This window comes from Salvelinus namaycush, chromosome 16 (assembly GCF_016432855.1).
Source record: "Salvelinus namaycush isolate Seneca chromosome 16, SaNama_1.0, whole genome shotgun sequence".
Classification (NCBI taxonomy): domain Eukaryota; kingdom Metazoa; phylum Chordata; class Actinopteri; order Salmoniformes; family Salmonidae; genus Salvelinus; species Salvelinus namaycush.
This window is the reverse complement of record NC_052322.1, coordinates 14,730,894-14,757,210: the sequence shown is the minus strand read 5'-3', so window position 1 is coordinate 14,757,210 and position 26,317 is coordinate 14,730,894. Positions and strand designations below refer to the sequence as shown.

At 38.9% G+C, this 26,317-nt stretch overlaps 1 protein-coding gene across 1 annotated transcript; it reads right to left on the bottom strand.

Annotated features, from left to right (window-relative positions):
• Window positions 1-14,496: 14,496 nt before the first annotated feature.
• Window positions 14,497-16,499, bottom strand: LOC120060638 (homeobox protein Hox-C12a). The gene is made up of 2 exons (XM_039010023.1): window positions 15,812-16,499; window positions 14,497-14,835 (listed from the first exon to the last, which is right to left on the bottom strand). The coding sequence occupies exons 1-2, from the start codon at window positions 16,425-16,427 to the stop codon at window positions 14,597-14,599; spliced, it is 855 nt and encodes a 284-aa protein (XP_038865951.1). The 5' UTR covers window positions 16,428-16,499; the 3' UTR covers window positions 14,497-14,596.
• Window positions 16,500-26,317: the final 9,818 nt, after the last annotated feature.

Here is a 26,317-nt window from a genome sequence, read left to right as displayed (position 1 = left end):
AGTCGCCCGGAGACACGTGATCGAAAGTAGATATTGTCATATATCAACGTGGAACACTTGGATGTGTAGGAGTGGTTCACTTAGGCAAGATCTAGGAGGTTCAAACTATTCATTTTCAAAACACCGCAGGAGCAGTAAGAAAACCAGTAACAGATTCCTGTTTGTTTACATAGGTTATGGCAATTATGAAGATCATTTTTAGGAGGCTATTTATGTATGGGTGTGGGCTAGGCTAGCACAGGTTTAGTATTTGATATAGCTAAACATGCTTTTGAATTCTACAGGTAAGACTTCACTATTAGGCCTACTATGATTATGATTATTAGTATTATTATAACTACCACTATAGTATAGCTACTACATTAATACATTAGCATATTGTACAATAGCCTATACTGGAATACAGCAGAATATAGACACTTTACTCTCACACATTGTAATGTATGACTAACCACTACCAGCCTTACTGACAAAGTGAACCGAGATCACTGCGAGGTTAAGGCAAATCTATGCTTTATAATGAGACCAAGATTTCAAGACCACACTCGAAGCGCTGCTCTTTTGAAAAGTGTGTTTTCACTCTCATACAGTCTAGCAGGCTTTATGATATGTCTAGGTAGTCTAAATGTCCATCGTGAATCAATGACTAGATGTTTTCTTGCTTGAGATATTACAATTTTGAAACCTGGGCATTTTACATCTAAACCACTGTAATAGCCTATATTTACATTTTGAAACAGCCACCAACAGACTAACATTTCCCTATAATGAAAACCCCCACGAAAAGTAACTATTCAAAATAAGCATTTTTGAATACATAGGCTGTTTGGCTACATTCCCGTGTTTCAAGGACATTTTTCTATTTAAGTTTTATCTCGGATTTTATTTGATCAAGGCATGGCCTTAACGGAAGCCTACATGTTCTGGCTATAGTTTCAACATCAATGTGAAGTAAATGAGAATGAACAAGGATGCAGAGCATAACGTTTAGGGTAGCCTACTCCATTAGTTTGACTAAATCACTCATTTTCTTAATTCAGTCCATTTCTCTTGGATCATGATAGGGCCTGAAGGAAATAGCCGAGAAAGTCAAGACCAAGTATCCAGGCTGAACATGGAGGAGAGAAGAAAACCAGCTAAGTTAAACCTTTGACGACGAAGGCTGTCAAAACAACTCTAATCCACCAACTGCAAACTATAACATATCAAGTCATCGTAATTTTGAATCGAGATAGTCTACACGAGAGTGGCTATATTAAAGCTTAATGCGCCCAAATAGTCTCCAGGAGGCCATTTATTTTGTTTTGAAGTACAAGAGGGGCTATTTCTGCTTAGTCTCTACTGTCTCACTGGGCAACAAATGAATCGATTTGTCATAGAATACCTTCACTGACAGCTGTATAGCAATAAGAAATCGGGCACTATATCTCTGTCTTTAGGACTACAGTGTAGCTTTAGGACTATTTGCCCGATTAAATACACATTGCTTTACGAAAGAAAAATAAAACTCTAGGCTACCATTATTGATTTGTTTTAATATGCCTGAGTGCTCCCAGGCAAGATGGGCTAGATTAGTTATCGCCTTCATTCAAGGAATTTAAACGACATTTCAGTTGAAAAATATATCTCACGGCTGAAATCCTCATCACAAAGCTCTAAAGTAGATTAGGCCATGTGATCAACTAGAGGAATGATATTTCAATCCTGTAATAAATTGATATATATACACATTTAAAATACCCTTGTGTGCTCTTTCTCTTATTTCTCTTTCTCTTACTACAATTGCCAATCATTAACACAAAGTAGGATCATGGTATTGATAAATCTCATTAGACTATCAATATCTTCCTATGTTCCAAAATATTTTTTTCTAAAGGTTAACCTGTATGCAAATTATAGAATTACATAACACAAACTCTATGGTTCCAATAGTTTAAACGTTTAAGATTATCATGGTATTAAGATGATGGAATTATGTAGGTAAACTTGACGGCCCACTTTGTCGCCTAAAAGCACTTTTTTTTTGGTAAATCATCAAAAAAGATGACTATCATGAGTAGATGTATATATTTTGGAGAGAGGTATATGGCAATGGAATTAGTTTGTTTACAGTCCCCTTTCAGCAGATACAAAGTTGACGTACACGATGCCCGCATCCAAGTACAAAGAAAGCAGACAGCTGCCAAGACACAGCACTTGAATTTGACCACTAAAATCCTCTACGCGTCTAACCATAAAACGCCGAATGGCTGTAAGAAAAAGCTAAATCCCTTTGTTCTACAGAACACATTAAAGTAAGATGGGAAAGGAGTTTAAAATGAGTATACACTCTAATAAGTTCTAACCACGCATGTAACCATGCAGACATAGGTCGACTGTGGTTTTGAATAATGAAAACACAAATGGAGAATTCCATGTCACAGTACAAGGGACGGGTAAAATAAGTCAACATTATTTTACAAAATAGCTGATGCTGGAAAAATGTTAGCTACCATAGGTTAGTCTGGCTATACTGCGCAGTGTGTCGTCGTCTCCCACAGGTTTGGGCTTAGTGCCTTACATTGTAATAGAAAATGGTGAACGTTTTTGCTCAAGGGGCTTCGCATTCCAGAAAGTAAACCATTCCGAAATGTAATAATAAACTCATTCACTGGTTGCAGAAACTGTACTGCTGTTGTAGGCCTACTGTTGAGTAATTTCGAGAATGGGTTCTAAATGGCACTGATTCTCCAAAGGCAATAACATTTACTGTAAACGAAGCCTTAACACACAACACAGTATTTGTTCCTTTGTGGAATGCATGATAATCTGCAGCAAGACAACAACCAACGTCGGTTACATAATAGCCTCGGCTAATTATCCATAACCTTGTCAGATGTTCTCCAGCGCAGAGAGCATGTTTCTGTGCTGTAATGCATAAGGATTCTGAGAATTGTACAAGTTAGGCCTGTACTGGAGGGCCCAATCGCAGGATCGGGTATACACCAGTGGTGTGCAATCACAAAAGGAGATGCCAAAACGTTGCCTGGGGTATTACATAAAGGACATGCCCACCACACTTCCGTTTTCAAATCTGGACACAAGCTTGCAAGGAGCAATAAAGTCGTGCGTAATCCTCCTTCAAAGGCCACAAACTATCCTAGTCATGTCCTACGGCGGTCTAAGGCCATCATTCAGGGGATAAGGTTTACCATGTGTTTATTCTTCTTGGATTTAAGTTCAAGTCACAGTTAGCCTATAAAATACCACCCGCAGTAGGACCCTGGAGTCGGATGGCTGGTGCGCCATTTCTCTAAATAAGAAGGGGTTCCTTCACAAATGTTTTTGACTAACCAAAGCCCCTGCTGAGTATGCCTACCCATGCAGCGAGTACGATTACAAAATGTTCAAAAATACTGCTAGAGCCTTTAACGTAATAGCCACACAGGCCTTTTCGAGTCCTGCGAGTTTCCTGGAAGAAAGAGGTGTTGTAAATATGTGACATTCTCTGCTTAAACATCACTGTCAGGAGAGCACATGCTTTACGACTGTGGCTGAGGAATCTAAGCAATGTATTGCTACCTCGCACAGTAATTACAATGCATTGTCTAAATCAAAGTGCAGCCTGTTGTTTAGAAGAGCGAGAACTATCTTGACAAAAATAAAGTTGCTGTATTCGCTAAAGTTGCTGTATTCGCAAGTCGTATTTGTTTAGCCTAAATCGATAGCATGACTATTGTTTGGTTGGGCTTGAAGCCTATAGCAGTATGGGCTATTCCAATTGAGTCATTCTTGAATTGAGGTGGTAAATGCTGTACCTTGACTTTGGCACCATGTAAAAACTCTATAAAACCACAAAAACGTGACAAATAATACATGTTCCGTTTTATTTAACTGTTATTTAATAACAAGTCCTTTCTACTGCAAAGCATGTATTTGTATGCATTGTAGAAACTACTGGGGGCTAGCAAATGAGCCTGTCCCGCTGGTGATGTGTAGAGGTGTAGTGACATGTTTAAGAGATTTAGAGATATCTATATATTATTTTGAATGCTAGACATTGAACAAAAGTATTTCATATATTATATAGATCAATAAAAGAAGGCTATTAAAATACTATTTTTTTTACTAGTAGACCTATAATGTGTTACTCAGTTTGATGTCAGTGTGTTGCTGCCTTGAACATCACTGTTTACAAAGATATACACAGACCTTGAGCATTCTCTCCAGTGGCAAACTTATCGTGGGAGTGGCCTACTATATATAATTATTAGCAAATCACGCCCTTTTAGTATGTTATACATTTGGCGATTCCATTGATCATTTGGTGTCTAAATCCAAAGTGTCACTTGGTGTTAGTCAATTTAAATGAAAGGAAATAACTTTGTGAGCAAAATTATTAATCATATCACTTTAGTAAATTATTTTTAAAAGGTTGAGTACCTTAGATTTTAACATTTGTGGCCTCCATTTCAGAAAATCCAAATGTACATAAAATGTCTCACCGGTGGTACCATCATTGGTGTTACTACTCTTAGGGAACAATGTTATCAGAATGGTACAAATAGTTTAAAATGTAATTAAGCTACCATGTTAGTTGATTTAGAATGGGAATATGTAGGCCTAACCAAATACATTTCAATAAACACAAATCTAGACAAATGAAGTAGATTTATTTCCAAAATGCCAGGCCCAAATGCCACAGTAATTCAAAAACAACCCTATTCCTTTGCTATTCGGGGACAGACTATGCCGTGAATAATTTCATCATCCATATTTTTGCTCCTGTTTTATTTCAAACGGAAGAAGAAAAAAAACAGATGCACCATCTCCAGACGCAGACATTGTCTTGTCACTAAGCACCAAAACGGAAGGAAGGCAACGTTTTCCTGTTGAGAGTCGCACGCGGCCTGCCTGGCCCGCCTCAAATTAAAGCGGTCTGAAGCCAGGGCTAAATGTTCGAAGCGTGTGTAATCATGTTACTGTCCCCTCATGGCCTAGATACATTTAATTGGATGTAAGTCGGGCTGTTAAACGTGGTTGTATAAGCTGCTAACAGTTTCAAGCGCAACAAGAAAGGCCCTTGTTTTTACTGAGGTCTCAGTGAACGTACATAGCGTGAAAGCATCTGCACTGAGAACCAGTATAGGTTACAAGATCAGATGATATAAACGCTGTTAAACGGACTCCCCAGAGTCTATTTCTGGAATTTAGGAGCACAAAGATTGATAAACAATAGGCCGTTGATTGGTCCTCTCATCACAAAGATAGAATATATGCATTTAAGTTAAATGATTTCCCTTGCTTGGATATTTAAACAGCTTTGCATTATTTTTCGCACAAAGTAATATTTTACGCACAATAATTTTGTGGGTTTGACAAAAGCATTTTACATTAGTGCGCTCAATAAAATATCCTCATCAATTCTGTGAAAGTGTCAAATTATTTCACACATATTGGCTGGTTATTTTGTGACCACAGGTGGCCATCCTATTTATCCTGTGATGTATTTTTCTGCTCATGGTAAATGTTATTGACTGGTCAACTTGTTTTTACTGCAGCGAGGCACAGTGCAGTCGGCATCCCCAAAACAAAACCAACTAACGTTTGGCCTACTTTTGAACATTCATTAAAATTAAATAAAAATGCAATAATAGCAGGCCTAACTATACTACGGCTCATTATGAGACCAAATTATGAGACCAAAACAGACTATATTTATAAACAGTTTTATAACTGTTCGTAAACAGTTATAAATCCTCCATGTATTATTTTGCACCTACATTAAAAAAACATTCCTTCCCACAAACGGCTGTCGGCTATGTCGAAAGGTGTTTTTTAAATTAGCATGTTTTTAAAGTCAATCTTTTTCAGAAGTTCTAAATACATAAATCATTCACACTGAAATAAACATGTTGACTAGTTTGTAGGCTATATTATAAACAACAAGTATCCTATGATTGAGGCTTTATTTTGCATAAATAATTAAATCTTATTGCAAAATGTGTACAGATTAATACAGTACATGACCAAAAGTATGTAGGCACCTGCTCGTCGAATATTTCATTTAAAAAACATGGCCATTAATATGGAGTTGGTCCCCCTTTGCTGCTACAACAGCCTCCACTCCTCTGGGAAGGCTTTCCACTAGATGTTGGAACATTGCTGCTGGGACTTGCTTCGATTCAACCACACGTGCGTTGCTGAGGTCGGGCACTGATGTTGGGCGATTAGGACTGGCTCGCAGTCGGCGTTACAATTCATCCCAAAGGTGTTCGACGGAGTTGAGGTCAGAGCTCTGTGCAGGCCAGTTAAGTTCTTCCACACCGATCTCGACAAACCATTTCTGTATGGACCTTGCTTTGTGCATGGGTGTATTGTCATGCTGAAACAGGAAAGGGCCTTCCCCAAACTTTTGCCACAAAGTTGGACGCACAGAGTCGTCTAGAATGTTATTGTATGCTGTGGCATTAAGATTTCCCTTCACTGTAACTAAGGGGCCTAGCCCGAACCATGTAAAACAGCCCCAGACCATTATTCCTCCTCCACCAAACTTACAGTTGGCACTATGCATTCGGGCAGATAGAATACTCCTGGCATCCGCAGAACCCAAATTTGCTCTTCTACGGCCAGATGGTAAAGGGTGATTCATCACTTCAGATAACGCGTTTCCATTGCTCCAGAGTGCAATGGTGGCTAGCTTTACACCTCTTCAGCCAGCAATGGCGGCTAGCTTTACACCTCTCCAGCCAACGCTTGGCATTGCTTATGGTGATCTTAGGCTTGTGTGCGGCTGCTCAGCCATGGAAACCCATTTCATGAAGCTCCCGACGAACAGTTATTTTGCTGACGATGCTTCTAGAGGCAGTTTGGATCTCGGTAGTGAGTGTTGCACTACCGAGAGAGGACATACGATTTTACGCGCTACGCACTTTAACACTTGGTGGTCCCATTCTGTGAGCTTGTGTGACCTATCACTTCACGGCTTAGCAGTTCCTGACGTTTCCACTTCACAATAACGTCACTTACAGTTGACCGGGGCAGCTCTAGCAGGGCAGAAATATGACGAACTGACTTGTTGGAAAGGTGGCATCCTATGGCCGTGCCACGTTGAAAGTCAATGAGCTCTTCGTACTTTTGTATGTATAGTGTATATTGCGAACAAACAAACATGTCTAAATTACCTTAGATGTGTGTCTGAAATGGAATACATTACAGCAAAGAAACAACACCAACAACCAAAGAGTTTAATTTCTGCAGGTCTAATCGATACCAAAACGCATTCAAATGAAACTATTTCATGTTGCCAGTGTAGGCCTGTTTTCCCATTTAAGTTATTGCTATAATTACATTTGACTTAGGTCTTCTAGGCCTACTTTTATTTTTTACTTTATTGTTGTGCTATTGTTTAAAACGATGAATTAGCATAGCAAACCCCTTTTATTATGTATTTGTTAATAACCATGGATCCCATTTGCCATATGGCTTTCCCATTCCGAGTTTTTCACCTAACCTTTCAAGTCAAAACTAGTTTCATCAACGTCATTTCCCATGCAGTAAGAGTTCAGACACAATGGCAAAGCTCGACGATTTCAATATATGTGTTTATCTTTATGTTGCGCGACGCATATATCAAATGTAACATTGGCATGCCAAAGTATTTAATTTAGCAAAAGAAGGAGGTCGCGGCTGTGTTGATCAGTGAGCTAACTAGGTCTGTGCACGGGTATCCAAGTCCCGCCTTTCTTTAGAAACAAAAGGCAACGGAGCATTGAACTCTAAACACTGAGCACTGAACAACGCACAGCGCAGATATGAGCTAGGCTTGCAGCACTAAAGTGCATGCCTAGGCATATTGACTTACACAACACTTAAATAACATTCAGGCAACATATGCCTGGTGCTCGAATGTTGCATATTGCCCAAATGAAAGGTAGTATACGATTATTTTGTAAAGTAGCCCTATACTGTATTTTCCCAGAAGTAGTATAGTCTAGTCCTATTTCATTACCTCACATATAAGACAATGCATCGTCTGTATATACCAGAGTCACAAATTAAGCACGGAATCAATCTGTGCTAATTTCTGCTGCACAACTAACTACAAGGCTAACAGGGCTTAACTGAAAGAAGTTCAGAAGAGCTCAAAGTAAGCAAATTATCCATGGTGTTCAATGCATTTTACCAATGGCAAGTACAACAAAAGACAAGACAGGAAACTAGTTAGACGGTTGTTTTTGTTGTCTTCCCAGTCTGAGACAATTCACAGTTTTCTATTGCACCCAGTAAGTCAGTCAGTCAGTCTGTTAGTGCACTAGGGATCCATATAAGGTGCATACTAACTTGACCTTCAATGTGTGCACTGCTCCCGCCCACACGTATCAGGGGAGTGAGGGGAGTGGGGCTGAGGAGAAGCTATAGAACCCTCCCCACAACTGTGCATAGGCCTCTAAAAAGGTTGTGCGTGCGTATTTTAGACAAATAACAAATAGGCCTACACACTGTGGAGCTTTGGCAGATCAAAATCCTGTTGTCGATTGAACAAGGTAACACATACCATCATGCCATGCCACATAACAGTGAGTGGTATATGCCGGTTACAAATTTAAAAAATTAGCTGCGAATACGCTGTTCAGGTTTAGTAATCACAGCGTTTGGTTTGTCTGGACTAAAGGATTTAGACAAGAAAAAGTCTCTCCAAGAAACGTTAATAGGGGGCCTACTGGTACGCATGCTGAAACGCCAAGCATTTATGTGGGTCTAAATGGACAGCGTTTTCTGATACGTCCTCGGATTCGTCCTCAAATGTTTTTTTATTTTGTGACAATTACTTCTATAAATTATGTTACTATTATTAGTATGATTATTAGTAGGCCTAGTAGTGGTATATTTGCATTGGCAGTATACGTATTAGGCTTTTCTTATTAGCTCATTACTATTAGGCTATAATTAGAATTAGCATAAAGATGTTCATACTACTATGGTCGTTATACACACTGACGGAGCCGTCTCTTTTCACCAATCAACAATGTAACATATCATTATGGATAATATAAGTAGACCTTGTTTTAGTACACTCATACGCGCATGCACACACGCACGCACACACACACACACACACACACACACACACACACACACACACACACACACACACACACACACACACACACACACACACACACACACACACACACACACACACACACACACACACACACACACACACACACACACACACAGTTGGGTGCATGGAAATACTATTGCCCATTTCTCACTCATTTCCATCTCTCTAACAAGCTCGGTGCCATAAACGGTATGAGAGAGACTGAGAGAAAGGTGGCCGGGCCGGGGGCCTACTTGACCACATGGCTATCTGTGGTGAAGTTCTCTGTGAAGGGCATGCACGGGTGCAGCTCACTGACCTTTGAGACGGGCCGGGAAGGGAGTCAAGCCACCATAAACAGATTTAGACAGTCTCAAAGTCAAAAGCGCCCAGGAGCATTAAACAAGGCCATTGTTAAGATCGCTGCGCATGCAGCCAACATATCTATAGTAGGCCCACACGAAGATCTACTAAATGCGCTTTTAGAAATTGGTCCTTCGGTGACATAACCACAATATTTTGAAGGCTCTATAATCCTCAAGAGTGCCTCTTTTTCATCGCAAGGCTTACTTGGCTCGGCACAATAAACCTTTCTTGGCTTTCATTGCATGTGTAGGCATATGCGTAAAAGCACGTTTATAACACTAGAAGTAGCCATTACGCAATGTACTAGAGGGCCTATAACCTAACCCAACGTCGAATATGTGTTTTGGAAAAGGGAAAATAACACGGAGAGAAAAATAAAAGGCTATTTGCTGTACTCTATTTGCTAAGATACAAATAACTAACAATTGTTTTGAAATGAGGGCATATTCTACACAATATCCTGACAAAATGTATATATTACATAACATACACAATACTTATATCATTCGTATTAAAAATACTATGCAGTACTAGGCTAACATTGGTCCAGTAACACAACTCATATTTTTAGTAATACAATATATTATATATTGTCACACATCAAAGAAGTGTTCAACATTGAAACTGCAGGGATATTATCTGCGTGATCTCTGCGCAAAGGCGCTTGATATTGAACTCCAATGAGTACAAACACACAATGTAATCCGAATCGATTAGACATTTAAAAGATGTGCATGCATTCGCTTCTATAATCTAACACGTTTAGACTATTATAGACTGCATGTGCAACCACAAATCAGGAGCATTATATTGCTTTGCCTTGTGCATAAAAATGCACATATTTCCACCATGCCTTCTCCATAATGTCTTAGGTTGAATACATTTAAACTTACATTCTTTTGTATGAAATATTCGAAAACTTGTATCATCTGAACAATTATTCAGATGATTGCTAGTTGCGACAGTAGTACCCAATATATGCTATCTTTCTTTCTCTCTCTCTCTCTCTATCTTTTTTTCTTTATTCACTTTATCTATAAGCAAGTCCAGAGGCTGGTGCTGGAGCGTGTGGTAAAGGCATTATGGTGCAATGCATCTCTCCATTGATGACTTAACGCACCTCTCAATATCTTGACCGTAGAAACTATACATACACACATTGGAGTGTAGGTTAGTTAAAAGGGCAAAATCACAAGAAGAATATGACAGAAGAAAGAAATGAAGCTGAAAGGGATAGTGAATATGGCGACGTTTTCTAGTAACACCTCATTGTGATGATGATTAAAATGTGCGGTCTTCCAAATTCTCAACAAATGCATGTTCACGCACAAGTTATTGGTGAAGTACTTAGTTCAACACAGGCTAGTAAGCTATTGGAAAAGGCATAAGTGGCAGCAGCGTATGATGGATGTGTTTTGGTCATACAGGGACTAACTCAGACCGCTTGGCTGGTGCCACGAGTCGGTCGCTGGAGCCGGTCTGCTACAGTTCACTGAAATGCCAACAACTGATCTCAACTCAGAAAAAACACAAGTCGACAATTTAATGTGACAAGGCCTTAATTCCCAATAGGTTTTTATTTGCAAAGATAATTATGTTTGAGAGTTATTTGGTTGATATTTACAATGCGAACTCCATATTTTCTTTTTAGCTGTCTTTTCCATATAGCGAGTGCTCGTATTGTTTTAAAATCCCAAACAAGAGGGCTATTTAGGCCACTTGTTCATACCCCATCAATTTGACCTAAATAATGATTTTGCGGACCACAGTAATCGTACGTTTGTTGACACAGCATGTAGGTTAACCACAATCAAAATAGTCAGCCAAGTATTAGTTTCAGGATATTATAACTGGAATGTAAGCATATGACTGATTTAAAGGGTAATTGTGTGTTCGAGTCACTGTTTAGCGTTTCAGCTACATTGACAACCTGGCTTTTGTACTGCAAGGTTTGTTTATAGCCTAATATTTAGATGAGTGAGCTATATTCAACTTACTGGACTTCAGAATGTTTCTTTTAGAAGAAAAAGGGAAATAAAGTAAAGATATATCGTAGAATTATTTCGTGTATTCAACGCAATATCCGTGTGCGTAATGCTCAAATGTGACTCAATTGTTGTACCATTACATCATAATACAGTATTTAAAATCACAGCATAATGATGATGGTAAGACCAATTATATATATTTTAAAGATTCTGTTTATTAGAAACCTTACTCATACATAGATACATTCATGTCATAATTACTTTTATACAATAAAAGGTTTTAAGCAGCCCTCACAAGCGCAAATAAGGGAATGCAATATTGTACAAGAGAACAATAACATAAAACACTATTACACTGAGGACAGGGTATCCTGAAATAGCATGTAAATAGTACCATATCATATCATTTTATATAACCGCGTCATTTCATATCCCCTTACAACCGCAAATAATGGAATGCGAGATTGAAATCTACAGGACGAAATAACGGAACGTTAACAGAAGACACTATTACATTGAGATAAGGTATCCTCAAATAGGATGTAAATAGCATCATATCACATAATTTCCATACTTTTACAATTTGATACACGTTATGAGGTAAGAGACATAGAACATAGCGAATAGCAAGCACAGTACAAATAATAGTCAGCAACTCCGACCAATACTATAATAATAATATAATAATAATAAGCATAAATACTTTCATAATAAAGGTTTCATACTTACTTGCCTTAAAATGCAACGACATTTCTTTAAATCTTTCAGTCGTTTCTACTTTGAAAGTTCATAGGGCCAGAGAAATCGTTTATCTATTAACCATTTGTTATATTTCACATAATCACTAACATGCTGCAAGTATCTTTCAGTGCCATTTATAGGTTTTAATCCATATACATTCAATATAATACAGTGTGCTGTCCAGATGTTAAAGGAGAACACACTGCGTTTAGATTGTGTATCTCATGTATGTTTATAATACGATAATTCTTTCCACAATGCTTATTTTTCACTCAAGTTTATATCTACTTTCAATTATGCCTATTTCAAATGTGCGCTTTTCTATCAGTAACCGTTATCAGGTACACAACGCTTATTGAGTGTATATGGGATTTGCATTTATACATAGAACACATGCACCTCAGTTTGTTATTACCATAAGGAAATCCAGCAACTGTCTTGTGGAATACTAATTTAATAATAATTGTCAGCACAGCTATGAGAACTATCTTTCTTTGATAGCAGCCAACACAAAACCTCGCTTAAACAGCAACCTCATATGTTCTGATCCAACACTCTTAGCAAAAAAGCTGCTGTCTAGAAGGTAAAAGGGTTATTCGCCTGTCCCCATAGGAGAACCCTTTGAAAAACCCATTTTGGTTCCAAGTACAACACTTTCAATTCCATCTGGGTTCCATTCCACAGATGGTTCTACATGGAGCCCAAAAGGGTTCGACACGGAACAAAAAATGGTTCTACCTGGAATCCTACCCTAAACCCTAACCATAAGCTTCCCTGCAGTCAAATGACCTAGTAGCCTCATGGGTGGAATGTAATTATTATTTTTAATAAGTTCATAATTAATTAGCATTATTCATTAAAAAAACGCCCAAAATCCGGTGTTTCTACGTCAAACGGTCTTGTTATATTTCAGTCTTCTGTGATTTATATAAAGTGTAATATTAGGAAACCCAAAATGTAATATATTTAAACTCTTTATCTGACATGGTACACGTGTCTTCTTTTTTGTAAGCCCATTGGGCCCCCGAGTGGCGCAGCGGTCTAAGGCACTGCATCTCAGTGCTTGAGGCGTTACTACAGACACCCTGGTTCGAATCCAGGCTGTATCACAACCGGGTTTGACCGGTGTAGGACGTTATTCTAAATAAGAATTTGTTCTTTACTGACTTGCCTAGTTAAAAAAGGTTACATTTAAGCACAAAAAAAATCCATGTGTGTGGTGTATACTTTTGTTTCAAAGCAGATTTGTTTAAGACTACCACGAAACACTGTGTGTGACCCTGATTTAGCCCACTGCAGTAAAAGGTTACCCTTACCTCAATCATAACTCTTACCAAACCCTAACTCTAACCTTAAACCCTACCTTAACCGTTTTAAATTTCAACTTCAATGGGGTGACGTCAGAGTTGGGACGTCCTAAGGACCCATTGAGACTTTTCCAGTCCCCTATGCTATGGGGAACAGCCGAATAACCCTTTTGGATCCTTTTTTTCTAAGAGTGAACACCAATGTTATGAGATGCGGTTGGCTCAGAGGGGGAGATGAGGAGAGAGGCGATAAAAAAAGTGAAACTATCTAGAAAAAGTTGTCAGCACATGAACGAATTCATGGAAAATAATAGTTCAATGCGCTGCATTCATAAAGAGGCTGGCATGGATTTAGAGTTTTAGCTATCTCTAAGATCCTCTGATGTGCGTCTTGGAGTCTGACTCCGTGCCCAAACACGTGGCGGAGACCACGAAAAGTAGATAAGGGTATTGTGTTTCGCATCACTTACAAGTGAACTTTGGGAGATATTAAACAACTGGAAATGTCCTCCATCTTAACCAATCTACACTGTCAGTGACAATGAATGCGCCTAAAGATGATTCAGTTAGGTCTACATTGGAGAATTGGCTTGATTACGGGTTAATCTCTCACTCTGGCCTCATTTGCTTATTAGGCTACATTGCTTTTCATTTAGTTCATTTAGTTTTCAAATTCATATTCACTGGCCATATGACTATTACGCGGTTATAAGTATTTTATCAGAATCAATTATTCATTTTTAAGGGCTTGGGAACTTACCAGAGTCTAGGACACCATGCACTAATTCTATCCTTTAGGCCTATCCGGCGGGGGACGCAAGAATATCATCTCACAAGTGTATAAACGTCTGTATAAGTGGTTTACCATAACACTATACAGGAAGTACTATCTGGCACAACTCTGCAGAGATTCTAAGTTATGGCAGCAGTATCACTTGGTCGTTTTCTTTGGGACCTACACCTCAAATACCTCCCTGATCCTTTTGTACCTCCTGTGTGATAGAGATGGAGTGAGAGTAGGCTAGGTGCTTGCATGCATTTATAGCAATTGCAGACAGGAGAAATACTGCCCATCAATCGATTCTCCGTATGCTGCATCTCTGCTAATTCTAAAAGAAGGACAAAGCTTGCTCCCTCATCATCAGTCTCTTCTTCTTCATACGCCGGTTCTGGAACCAGATTTTAACCTGTTGGTCGCTGAGGTTGAGGCGGTCAGAGAGCTCCCTCCGCCGCTGTCTGGTGATGAATTCATTCAGCATGAACTCGCCCTCCAATTCGGCCAGTTGGAGCTTGGAGTAGGGCTTGCGTTTCTTTCGGGTCCGGCTGTGCATCGGATACCACGGGGCACCTGGAGGGAGCATACAACAGATGGATAAGTCACAACAGTTAGGTCTACAAATTACGCTCACGGTCACCTCCAAGGGGAGGGGATACTCTCCTTACAATGTGACTTCCTGTGCTGTGCACATACACACAACCTGTTGTGTTACACTTGACTTGTTTTGGTCTGCAGTCTATGTCTGAATCTCATTCAATGACATGGGGCATGTTTGTTCAGAAGCAGCAGCTGGAATTCTCTGTGTCCTTCTTGTCGTGTTTATACATAAAGTCAAAGGGACCACTAATTTACAGTAGTTTGTGTCACATGAAGTTTTACTGACGCAGTTAAAGCTGCATTAACGTGATAATTAGGCCTAAATCTTTCCTTGCAAATACCCCTACTTATTTACCAGTTTCCAGGCATATTAAACGACTCCTTATTGTACACAGCGACAGATATTAATTGAGTTTACGAGTCATTAAAACGAAACCCCTCTCTATTCGATGCAGTCATCCACAGCGCATTACCTCTTTAAATCACTGTACTCATTGTGTGCGTAATCTGTGCGTAATAGACATGTTCTAACAAGCTATATGATCCAAATAGACTGAACTGATACTTTCACATCGATTAGGTTATTCAGATTTTTTTGTCTCTGACTCTTGAGACAGGACAGTAAGACCTAAGACCGTGTACTAAAATGGTCTGCAGTCTATATATAGCCTTCTGGTTGGTTCTATCAGTAACCGTACACAAACACTTGAAGAATGATGGAACATTGTATGGCAACCCCAAACCCCTAGCAGCGTTTGTCCAACATGCAAGTCAAGTCGCCTGCAGGCAAAAATCAAAACAATGTGATGAGCATCATGATTACGAATACCTAGTCTACAACAAATCCCTGGCTATGCTGAACTAGTACGAGTCATTTGATAATAAACAAACATCTTTGGGATTTCTAATTTCACATAACAGTGTCTGGATGAATGAAAATGGGACCCACCTCCGCCTGCAGTTATGTTGCCCGAGTGGACGGTGTGGTTTCCCGGTGACACCAGGGTCTGAGGGTCGCTGGAGGACGGTTTGCTGCCCTCGTTTAGAAGTGAGGAGTTGGAATCGGATTCCAGAGATAGGCAGGACTGCGGGTCTTGAGTGAGTTGCTCGGTCCCATAATCATACTTGGAAAAGGCACCACTGTTGTTGCTGCCCATGCCAGTGTGCATACCGTGATCAGATGTTATGGATGATGATGTGTCCCTCGCCCTATCCTCTCGTTTTAGGCTGCTCCCGCCACCACCGGAACAGCTCTCTCTGTTGCTTGCGCTGCCGTTGCTATAATAACATTTACCCTCCTCCGGTCGAGTAATTTCACACGACCGGTTGAAAGAAGGGTTAATAGATACGGGGCTGCTAAAGTAGGATTGAGAGTATCCATTGCACGGCTCCGATGGGTTCCACGGGAGGGAGCAAACATTGTCCCTTCTCGGGTAGGGGAGAGACGGTAGCCCCGCCAGTTGTCCCCCCGAGGCTCTGAAATTCGGAAAGTAAAAAGTGTCTCCAGTGTGGATGTTTACCAAAGGTCCCACAAACCCGGGATTAAGAAGATTATGCTCGCCCATTTCCGCGGGCCCGACCAACAGCTTCTAGTTTATTGCAATCTGACATTTAACGTAGTTAAACCTGGGGGTGCAACTGATTGGTCAACCCCAAGTCACGTGGTCTGAGGGCTAATTTATTCTACACCAGGGTACCACCCACTTGGTCCATCTCAGACAAAACAAAACATTAACTTCTGTAATATGGGGGTTTATATGCTTTTTAAAAAAAGTGCTATAAATATTTTATTAAATATGTAGAATCTATTTTTTATTCTCTGGAAGCCAGTAGAGTCCAAACCTACTTCTCAGTTTGTACGCTATACTGTACAAATATGTGAAACTGTCCCTAGTCTCGTTTAATATCTTTATTAGCTGGCAAAAGTTTTCAAATAGTATTTCTTATGAAAACTATTTATTTTCCAAGAAGGAGAGGGTGCATAGGACATCTTGTTTTCAAGCAAATTACGGTTGAATTCAATGTCATATAAAGCTGTGATGTCCCTCTTTTACAAGCTTGTTTTAAGAAAAGACTGATGTTCATTGCTGCGCTCTACTCATATTTACAGTATCGGGGTCAGCGGGTTGAAACCATTGGCTCTGTTAAAATCAGACGATATTCAATAAGGTTACTTTAAGAGCATATATTTCACATAATATTCTCACATGAACAACTTTAACAGATACCCCCTATAAACGTTCGCAGGCAGACTCGATGGGGATTGTTATGCCTCTCACAGTTCTTTTATATTAACTTTACAAGGTAGCAGAGGGCACTTAAGTGATTCAATCAGCGGAGAGTATGAACCATATTCCATTAATTAGTTGATTTGTGATTCTGAAGATGCTCTGTAGGTATCTACTATGCATCACAACACAGCCTGGTCTCATAGACTGGACGTAACATAGTAGATGTAAATCCGGGACACTCAAATTAGTATGATATTTTACGTTTGGTATGGTTACATAAGACAGAAGGTTACTTAACAAAAACAAAAGTAGGGTGATTGGTCAGAAGGTGGGTGTATAATGCAAACGTCTAACCTAACTCCTAACCCTAACCTTAACCCCTAACCCTAGCCACCTAGCTAATGTTAGCCACACAAATTGGAATTTGTAACATATCATATGTTTAGAAAATTCTTAACATGCTGAACAAATTGCAATTCGTAACATATCATACAAAATGGATGATGGACATCCACAAAGTAATACATACCATACAAAACGCAAGATATACTGATTGTATCCCGGATGTACATTTACTATGTTATGTCTACCCCCAAATCCAGGTTGCACAACATAGCCTGTAGCCTAGTGGCCTCATGGATGGAAAGTTATTACTATTTTTCATAATTTCATAATTAATCTGCATTTTTTTACGCTGAAAATCCGGTGTTTCTATGTTAAACAGTTTTCTTATATTTCAGTCTTCATATTTCAGGATGCTAACACAAAATTTAATTCATTTCAACTCTACATCTGACATTACAGGTGTATTTTTTGTAAGCCCATAACCATGTGTGTGAGGTGTATACTTTTGTTTCAAAGTAGATTTGTTTAAAACAATCAAAAAACACTCCGTGACCCTGATTTTGCCCACTGCAGTAAAAGGTTCATATAATTAACAGCCTAGAGAGCAATTTTTTGGGGGAAAATACTTTCTTATATAATACTACAGGAAAAATGAATGCTCCATCTCAGCAAACAATCTAATCACTTCTTTAAAAACGCCTCCTATGAAGGCATGCAGCCAACAGTGCATAAATTCAGGTGTGGTGTAAGACTGTCAAATAGTCAACATATACCGTCTTTATAATCTGCCTATGGATGGTATGATACCGTATTCGTTCTTTCTTCTCCTCCCCTCTGGTCCATAGATCAGTTCATCAATTGCATTGGAGGGATCTGGAAATACTACTTAGACTACTTAAATCCATCTAATCTTAGTTATACGGACACTCATTTAAATTCTTCCGAAGTTACGTCATGCTTAACCTATCTATTTTCCACCGGGGCAAGGCCAACAAATGAATTTATAGATCTGCAAGTTTGTAAGCATATATTAATATCCCTTTTAAATTGAATATATAATGACTTTAGTGCGCATATGTGTATACTTATAGGTTTAGACTCATTGCTTTTAGGTTCCCAGATGTCTATACCACTGGTGACAAAGTATCATATTATGGATGACTTCCTAAGCATAAATACTTAATAAATACGTAAATGTATTAATAAATGCATATTCCTCCAAGTATTTTAGTGCAACTCAAGTGCGTGCGCAAAATGTCCTTGTAAGCCTATATAATACTATTAGTAATACTGATGGTCTGCTATAGCGTGAATCTATCATTCTTTGTCTAAATCAATTTGAACAATAAATTATGTTCATATTAGCCTATGCGTTATAACATAGCCTAACTATATAACAATATCGGCAGGGCTAAATAATACCAAAAAAAGGCCTATTGACAAAATCATTGCAGTTATATAACATTTAATAGATTTAAATGTTACGTGTGTGGCATTTTGTACTTGCATGTTGAGTCTTCCTGCATAGACAAGCGCTTACAAACCTGCCAAGGGAGTGTTATCTGAGAATACTAGTCTAATTAGCATTACATACTACATTGCCGCAGCACAATTTGCCACTCAGCCGTTACTTGATGCAACCCAGACGTTATTTGATCCAGCGTCAGCAGTGACAGATTTCATAGAGAATCTGAGGCCAGTGAGCCTCAGATCCTAAATAGAACGAGAAATAAACATGTCGAATTGGAGACGCTCCCTAGAATTATTCGAGGTTTAAATCTCGCGCACTTTCAGAATTGCATCTCCAATCATTACGGACCCCTGTAACAGTTAGTAAGCCTCGCAACGCAGTACAACATCGCGTGCACATAAAGGTTATATGTTATGGGTAACACACGTCTGTCTGAGCATTATTGGACATCACTTGGTGTTGGTGAAGTTCACAACTTCATTAATAATAAGATAGGAATTCATCTCTTCTAGGAAAAGTTTCCCAATACAAAAACCTAAATTACAAGACGAGAACACGTCAGCAACAATGTCATGATAAGTCCACGACCAATTGCAAAGTATAGCTTTAAATATCTACATATCTTTTTAAATAATCTGCATTATATAATGGTTCCACTTTACCTCAGAGAGAGAATAGAGGCCGCAGCGTCATTATAGTGCGGCAGACAGCAAACCAGACCCTCCAATGCCACCACGCCTTCGATCATCGCCAGCTCTCCAACAAGCTGATATCATATTCACACTAGCCTACCAAACGATTTCTGGATTCAAATGTGAGCAACTCTCAACTGTCGTTCTGAGAAAATAAGTCGTTTTGATATCTTATTTTACAAAACAAAAACGGAGGTTAGGAAATAGTGCTTGTCAGTTCAAGGTCACTGTCTAGTGCACTGTCTGGAGTCTCCGGGTTTGGAATTGCTGTCTTGGAATCTCTCGGCAATAGGGTAAACAAAGGTTTTTTTTTTCTCTTAGATTTTCTGCAGACAGGTTGCCACGGTTATGGCCTTTGCAGATAATCTTTTTTTGTAAATTCCCTCCAAGAAGACCTCCCTTTACACAACGCGGGAAGAACTTCAAGATTTTTGAGTGTATTTAATTCGGACTAAAATTGTGAACTCATATGCAAGATCCAATTGTCAAAAATCCATAGGCTACTGTGAAAATAGGCTTCTGTTATAAAATGTTGTTCTATTAAACTTTATTCATAATTACGATTTCACATAAATAAATATTTCTAAAGGTATGTAGGCTACAGGTATAATAAAGCGGCATGTGTTACGATAGTCGGAATTTAAACACCAGCCTAAGGGTTAACGCACACGCTTTGAACTTGACCGTCAACGACTGTCAAGCGAGCGTACATTCTTTTTTTCTGAAGATCATGGCGACATATCATATATGTGTTGCCTTTGAATTAAAATGGAATAAATTATAAAGTTATAGAACTATTCGGCCAATGTAATCCTATACGTAATGACGGGTATTGTTCAAGACACAGTATGTATGTGTGTATGTGCGTGTGTGTGGTTCCGCCAAGCAATGATCAAATTACTTCAAAACAGCTGAGAGAATTGATCAATAAATTGAGTGGTAAATCGATCACAATCTATATATTTTAAATAATTTGACATACTGAGGCATTTTACGCATAGCCATATTGTACAAATATATTATTCCCAATCCTTTGGAACAGCAATTAGTAACAAAATAGGTTAAAAAATCTGCCATCGACATCATTTATAGCGTAGCTATACAAGTAAAAATAACCCAATAACGCAATATCACAACTAACACAACAGAAACCATTCATCTGAATCATTTAGAAAAAAACTCTCAAAAACCCTATGGGGCATCTTCGTTATGTTGAGATTTAAGAAATGTACCAAAAATCTATTTGGACTCATACGGAGAAAACTGAACTTCCGCTGAGCAAATTCATACTATCTCATTGAGTAACTACTACTAATAGGCTACACAAATAGGCCTACCATCGCCACAACGAAACAACAATATGCGTATATATTTATATATGTATGATATATTTATATATGATAACAACAACACAATTAAAACATCACCAGCAACAATAATAACATAAAACAATTATAAAATAAATATAACAACAAAAATACACCAACAATTTAAAAATACAAGTATTTTTGTGATAATAAAGCAGCATGTATGTAATATTACTATATATTGATGGTAATTGGATTAAGTGTTAATAGCCTAATAATAATCATAATTGCTAGATGCAATAGGCGGGATCGTTAGATGTATGTGACTGACTGGATGAATGCAGAAATAAATCTAGGTCCCGTTTCAACTTCCGGATATTTTCAACTTGCCACCACCAGAGGTTATCAGCCCCCTTCTCAATGATCTGCCTTTGCCCTCTAGAACGCTGCTCACTCAGCAACATGGTGGTTGGGGCCAGAGCCTTCTATTTGGTTGGGCCTGAAAACAACGACAGAGCTAACCACTCTAGCCCTATTTAATATTTAACCAGACTTGGCCTAAACATTAGTCAACGATTTAATTTAAATCGTAAATATCAAAGTAGAATTTTGGGGCTAATTTCTATGTTCTAAAGGAAGTGTGTGCTATTTTCAATGGACAAATAATTACATTTCATTTGGAGAAAGGTTGTCTTGTGTTTTCGATTTGATTGGATAAATTAGATAGATCAAATAGATAGAATGCCACAAATGATTCACAATATCCGGTGAATAAAAATATATATCAAAGAATTTAAGCCTGAGAGTGAATGATTCAAGAACGTCGACAACCTCCTGCATGATTTCATTAGCTATATTTTCAGTAAATTGTCTAACCCGACACGCAATATCTAAGCTTGTAACATCATAAATATGATTCCATTTTCATAATTATCAACGTTCTATTCAGATATTGCAGCTTGAGTTTGAAGTAACATAATTAAATGGGCTAATATAATATCCTGGATTCAATCACGTGAACAGCTGAATGATTGTTCTGGATTTGTCATGATTCCAATTGTTCATTTACTTATAGTGTAGTTAGTGCAGCTACAAGATGAGGGAGAGGATAGAAAGGCCTCACGTTAACATCCTTAAATAAAGGCTTGTGATTTGCTCGTTGAAACGTGACGACATCTCACGTAATCAAATAATGGATGCAGAGCGAAAACATGAGGCTACAACTATCTTTTGTAAATGTTTTATTAGAGATGACCAATTGCTAAATGATCCTACAATCAACTCTATTCATGTATTATCATCATTTATCTTACCAAAAACATTTCCAGAGAGAGCCAATTCATTTCATGTTCAAAACCCTTCTTGTCAAATACAACTGTATTTTCCGAACATAACAATGCAAACCCGTCATTACCGAAAGCGAAAATAGATTCTGCTTTGATAGGCCTACTAAGCGTTACATTTCCAAAGTTGTTCAAATTGACATTGTTATTACACATGAACTCAAAACCATATATTTGTTAAGGGCCCATAGCAGCTGAACCAAACAAAGTTGAACTTTCTATCACAAAAAAGAACAGACATCAGTTGGCTAAAATATGCCGTCATTTGACCAAATATGCATAAATATATCAAGGAAAATGGCCATTACCTTTAATCATTATACTGTGGGGCGACGTCTCACTTTCGACATAAAATTTCCTCTCAGACAGAAGCTGCGTGTGAGGTGAGCCGTGCCTCGAGCTCAGGACACAACATGGCTGCTCGAACTGCTCGCTGCAGTCAGATAGGTGGTGTCGGTGTTCGGAGACGTCAACGTTCTACCTGTCCTTCGTGGTCAAAAAAAAAAAAACACACACACACCTCATGATGAGTGAATGAAACCATTGGTGGTTGGTTTTGAGTAGCGGGGGCTGATAGTGCGAGATAGGGGAGAGACGAACCCACTTTGAGAGAAAGGCAGCTCTGTAAAAACAGAAAAAGAAGACACAGAAACCCACATGTTAACGATAGGGCTCACTCAGAGTTGGTCAGCAGTCAGAGATGGATCAGTAGGATATCGGTGCATTTCCCCTTTTTTATGTATTTATGGCACGTCATTAAGTCTAGCTGTCTAGACAGGGAAAATAACACCTTGTTTGTCTGCAAACAAACTGCGGGCCTTCCTTGCGACGCGCCCCCCAGCCCCCTGTTCAGTATTCACGCGCTGATCGCATGTCAAGGTCAAAGTGACTGGCTGCATAGTCACGGTCAAGGGTAAAGACGTCAGAATAACGCCAGGTCCAGGCCAGGTATATTACAATACCAGAGGAGCCACATTCCAAAAAGTTAAAAAGGGAATCTATATGTTTTGTATTTGTTTCATAAAGTTTCGAAGCATTATCAGGTTGATCAATGATGCTTATGGCCACGGTAGTCCCGTGCGTGCGCGTTATGTTTCAAATAACAGAGAAATAGGACGAGTGTTTTGAATTAGATTCTCTCTCTCGCTCTCTCTGTCTCTCTGTTTCTGTCGCTCTCTCATTCTGTGTGTGTGTGTGTGTGTGTGTGTGTGTGTGTGTGTGTGTGTGTGTGTGTGTGTTTGCGTGCGTGCGTGCGTGCTTGCGTGAGTGTGTGTCCTTCAACAAATCAATTCAAATATTATTGGTCGCATACACATATTTAGCAGATGTTTTTGCGGTGGTAGCGAAATGCTTGTGTTCCTAGCTCCAACAGTTCAGTAATATCTAACAATACGCACAAATCTAAAAGTAAAAGAATGAAATTAAGAAATATAGAACTATTAGGAAGATGGGATGTATAGACATTATGGACAGTATGTGGTTAGAATATGTAGTATATCTAAAGAATACGTGGATATTATACTATATGCACAGCAATAGTTGAATAGGATGGACTTGACTAGTATACAACATGTACACATGAAATAGGTAAAACAGTATGTAAACATTATTAAATTGACCAGTGTTCCATTATTAAAGTGACCAGTGTTCCATGTCTATGTACATAGGGCAGCAGCCACTAAGGTGCAGAGATGAGTAACCGGGTGGTAGCTGGCTAGTGACAGTGACTAAGTTCAGGGCAGGGTACTGGGTGGAAGCCGGCTAGTGACAGTGACTAAGTTCAGGCAAGGGTACTGGATGGAAGCCGGCTAGTGACAGTGACTAAGTTCAGGGCAGGGTACTGGGTGGAAGCCGGCTAGTGATGGCTATGTAACAGTCTGATGGCTTTGGAATAGGCCTGATAACAATAAACAATATCTAAGAATATTTATACTGGTCCTATCAAATAAAAACAATGACTGCGACGAGTATAATACAACTGCTTCAATACATTTACAAAATGTAAGGACTTCATTTTACGATATACAAACAAGGATAGGCGATAGACTTTGGGCCGAATTATATAGCTTGGCGTGTGAGCCAACTTCACGCACAGATCTCTAGTTAACTTCAATACAAGTGTATCTTTAAATACTTCCTCCACATTCCCTGAGACATGATAGGATAGATACAACAAAACATACAGTATATCACATATGGTATTACCTACGGATACGAAACGTATTTTGGAGGCCTGTAGTCCAGCCAGGTCACCAGTGATACAAGTCCGTTTTCGACCTCCATCCATGTCTGACAACGTCGGGAGATGACGTAGAAACCGGTCACTAGGGGAAACAGTGAGCGCTGTTACCTTCAGGTAGGTTACCGGTGTGCCTCTGGGTGTGCCTTGCATGTTCAAATCCAACTAAAGAAAGTCGTTTTTGAGATTTTTGTTTTAATCCTATCTCAATCCTTAACCCTTACCTTAACCTTTCGAAGTTAATGCCTAACCTTAAGATTTTGGAGTTAATGTCTAAACTTAACCTTAAACACGTCTGGAACAACTTCGACATTTGATGATGGAGAAACATGGATGAACATCTAATTCTGTGAGAGCTTGTTGCAGCCAGCATCTTAGCTATTATCTAAATGTAGGCCTATTAGCATGAAAAGAAATGCACAACTATAGCCTATACACAGTGTTGGGGAAGCTATTTTGGAAATCTAGTTTATCAAGCTACCAATGATTTCACACTGGAAGAAGATAAACTAAAGTTACTTTGAAAAAGTAGTTCACTACATCCAAGCTACCTGGGCTAAAATAATTATCATATCTAAATCTGAAATGTCATAGATTACAAATTGCAAGACAGATAGCTCTGGAGTCAGAGGTTAACATCATGTGTAATTTAGCCTATTAAACAAAAAATGATGTTTCAAGTGAGAATTGAGCAGGTCTGATGTCGAAAAAGAATGGACATCTTGGTTACTTTACCCATATCGTGTTATTTTAGCAAAAAACGTAGTGTGTACCAGTAGTTAGCTACACCACTACATGGCTATAGTATGTAATTAACTACTGAAAACACTACCAAGATTTGAATTTAGTCCAACTACCACCAAGCTACAGCAAAATTTAATATAATTACTAGTCGAATTGCATAGTTCACTACTCCCCATGATTGCCTATACTGATATCGTATTCGTTTGCTGCTCAATACCGAACACGAGGCAAGCGAATACTGTAGGTTATTTTAGTTTGGTGGCAACATCATGGGAGACTTTTACAAACAAGGCACATTAATTAAATAACAACATATTATTGGCAGGGGGATGCATTTTCGTATGGGTATCCTGTTGCTGTGTTCTGCTACATCTAATAGGTCATTTCTAATATCTCGAGACGAGTTAGACATGGTGATCTCATATTGCAAACCTTCGCTTTAAACTTTGTCGAAAGGTTCATTCTCTTATTAAACAGTGCAGTATAGGCCCAATATACAGGCCTGTGTTAAGTGGGCATATAATATAGGCCTATCCATGCAACCGATCCTCGGCAAACCATCCAATATCAGTCATTTTTGTCCTATGGAAATCTCATAGATATACAAGCATACATTTAAAAAACATGCATATCCAAAAAGCATATAGTACTCCTTTAGGCCAGGGTTGGGCAACTTTTATTGGGAAGGAGGCCACAAAAAAATGTCAACTCATCATGAGGGGCTGCAGTGGTTCGCAGGTCTGCACACACACATATATACCCACACATCCAGTCTACTGATCTGAGCAGTCAATCTATTTGTGCAGTTACACAAAAAAAAGAGCGTAGAGAAAATGTTGCAGTTGTAAATCAAGTCCTCTGCAACTCTACACATTTTTCCATGGGGTGGAGATCTTTTTTTGTTGTTGCAATTGTATAACAAATTCCTGCAGCTGCAAGTTGCCCATCCCTGCTCTAGGCCATACATCAAACGTTCCTCAAAACCAACGGCGACGTGACAACACAGCCCATGGGGATGTGAGATGACATTTCAAAAAGAGTTCCACTAAGTGACTTAGAGGAGACAGGAAAGAAACACATCAT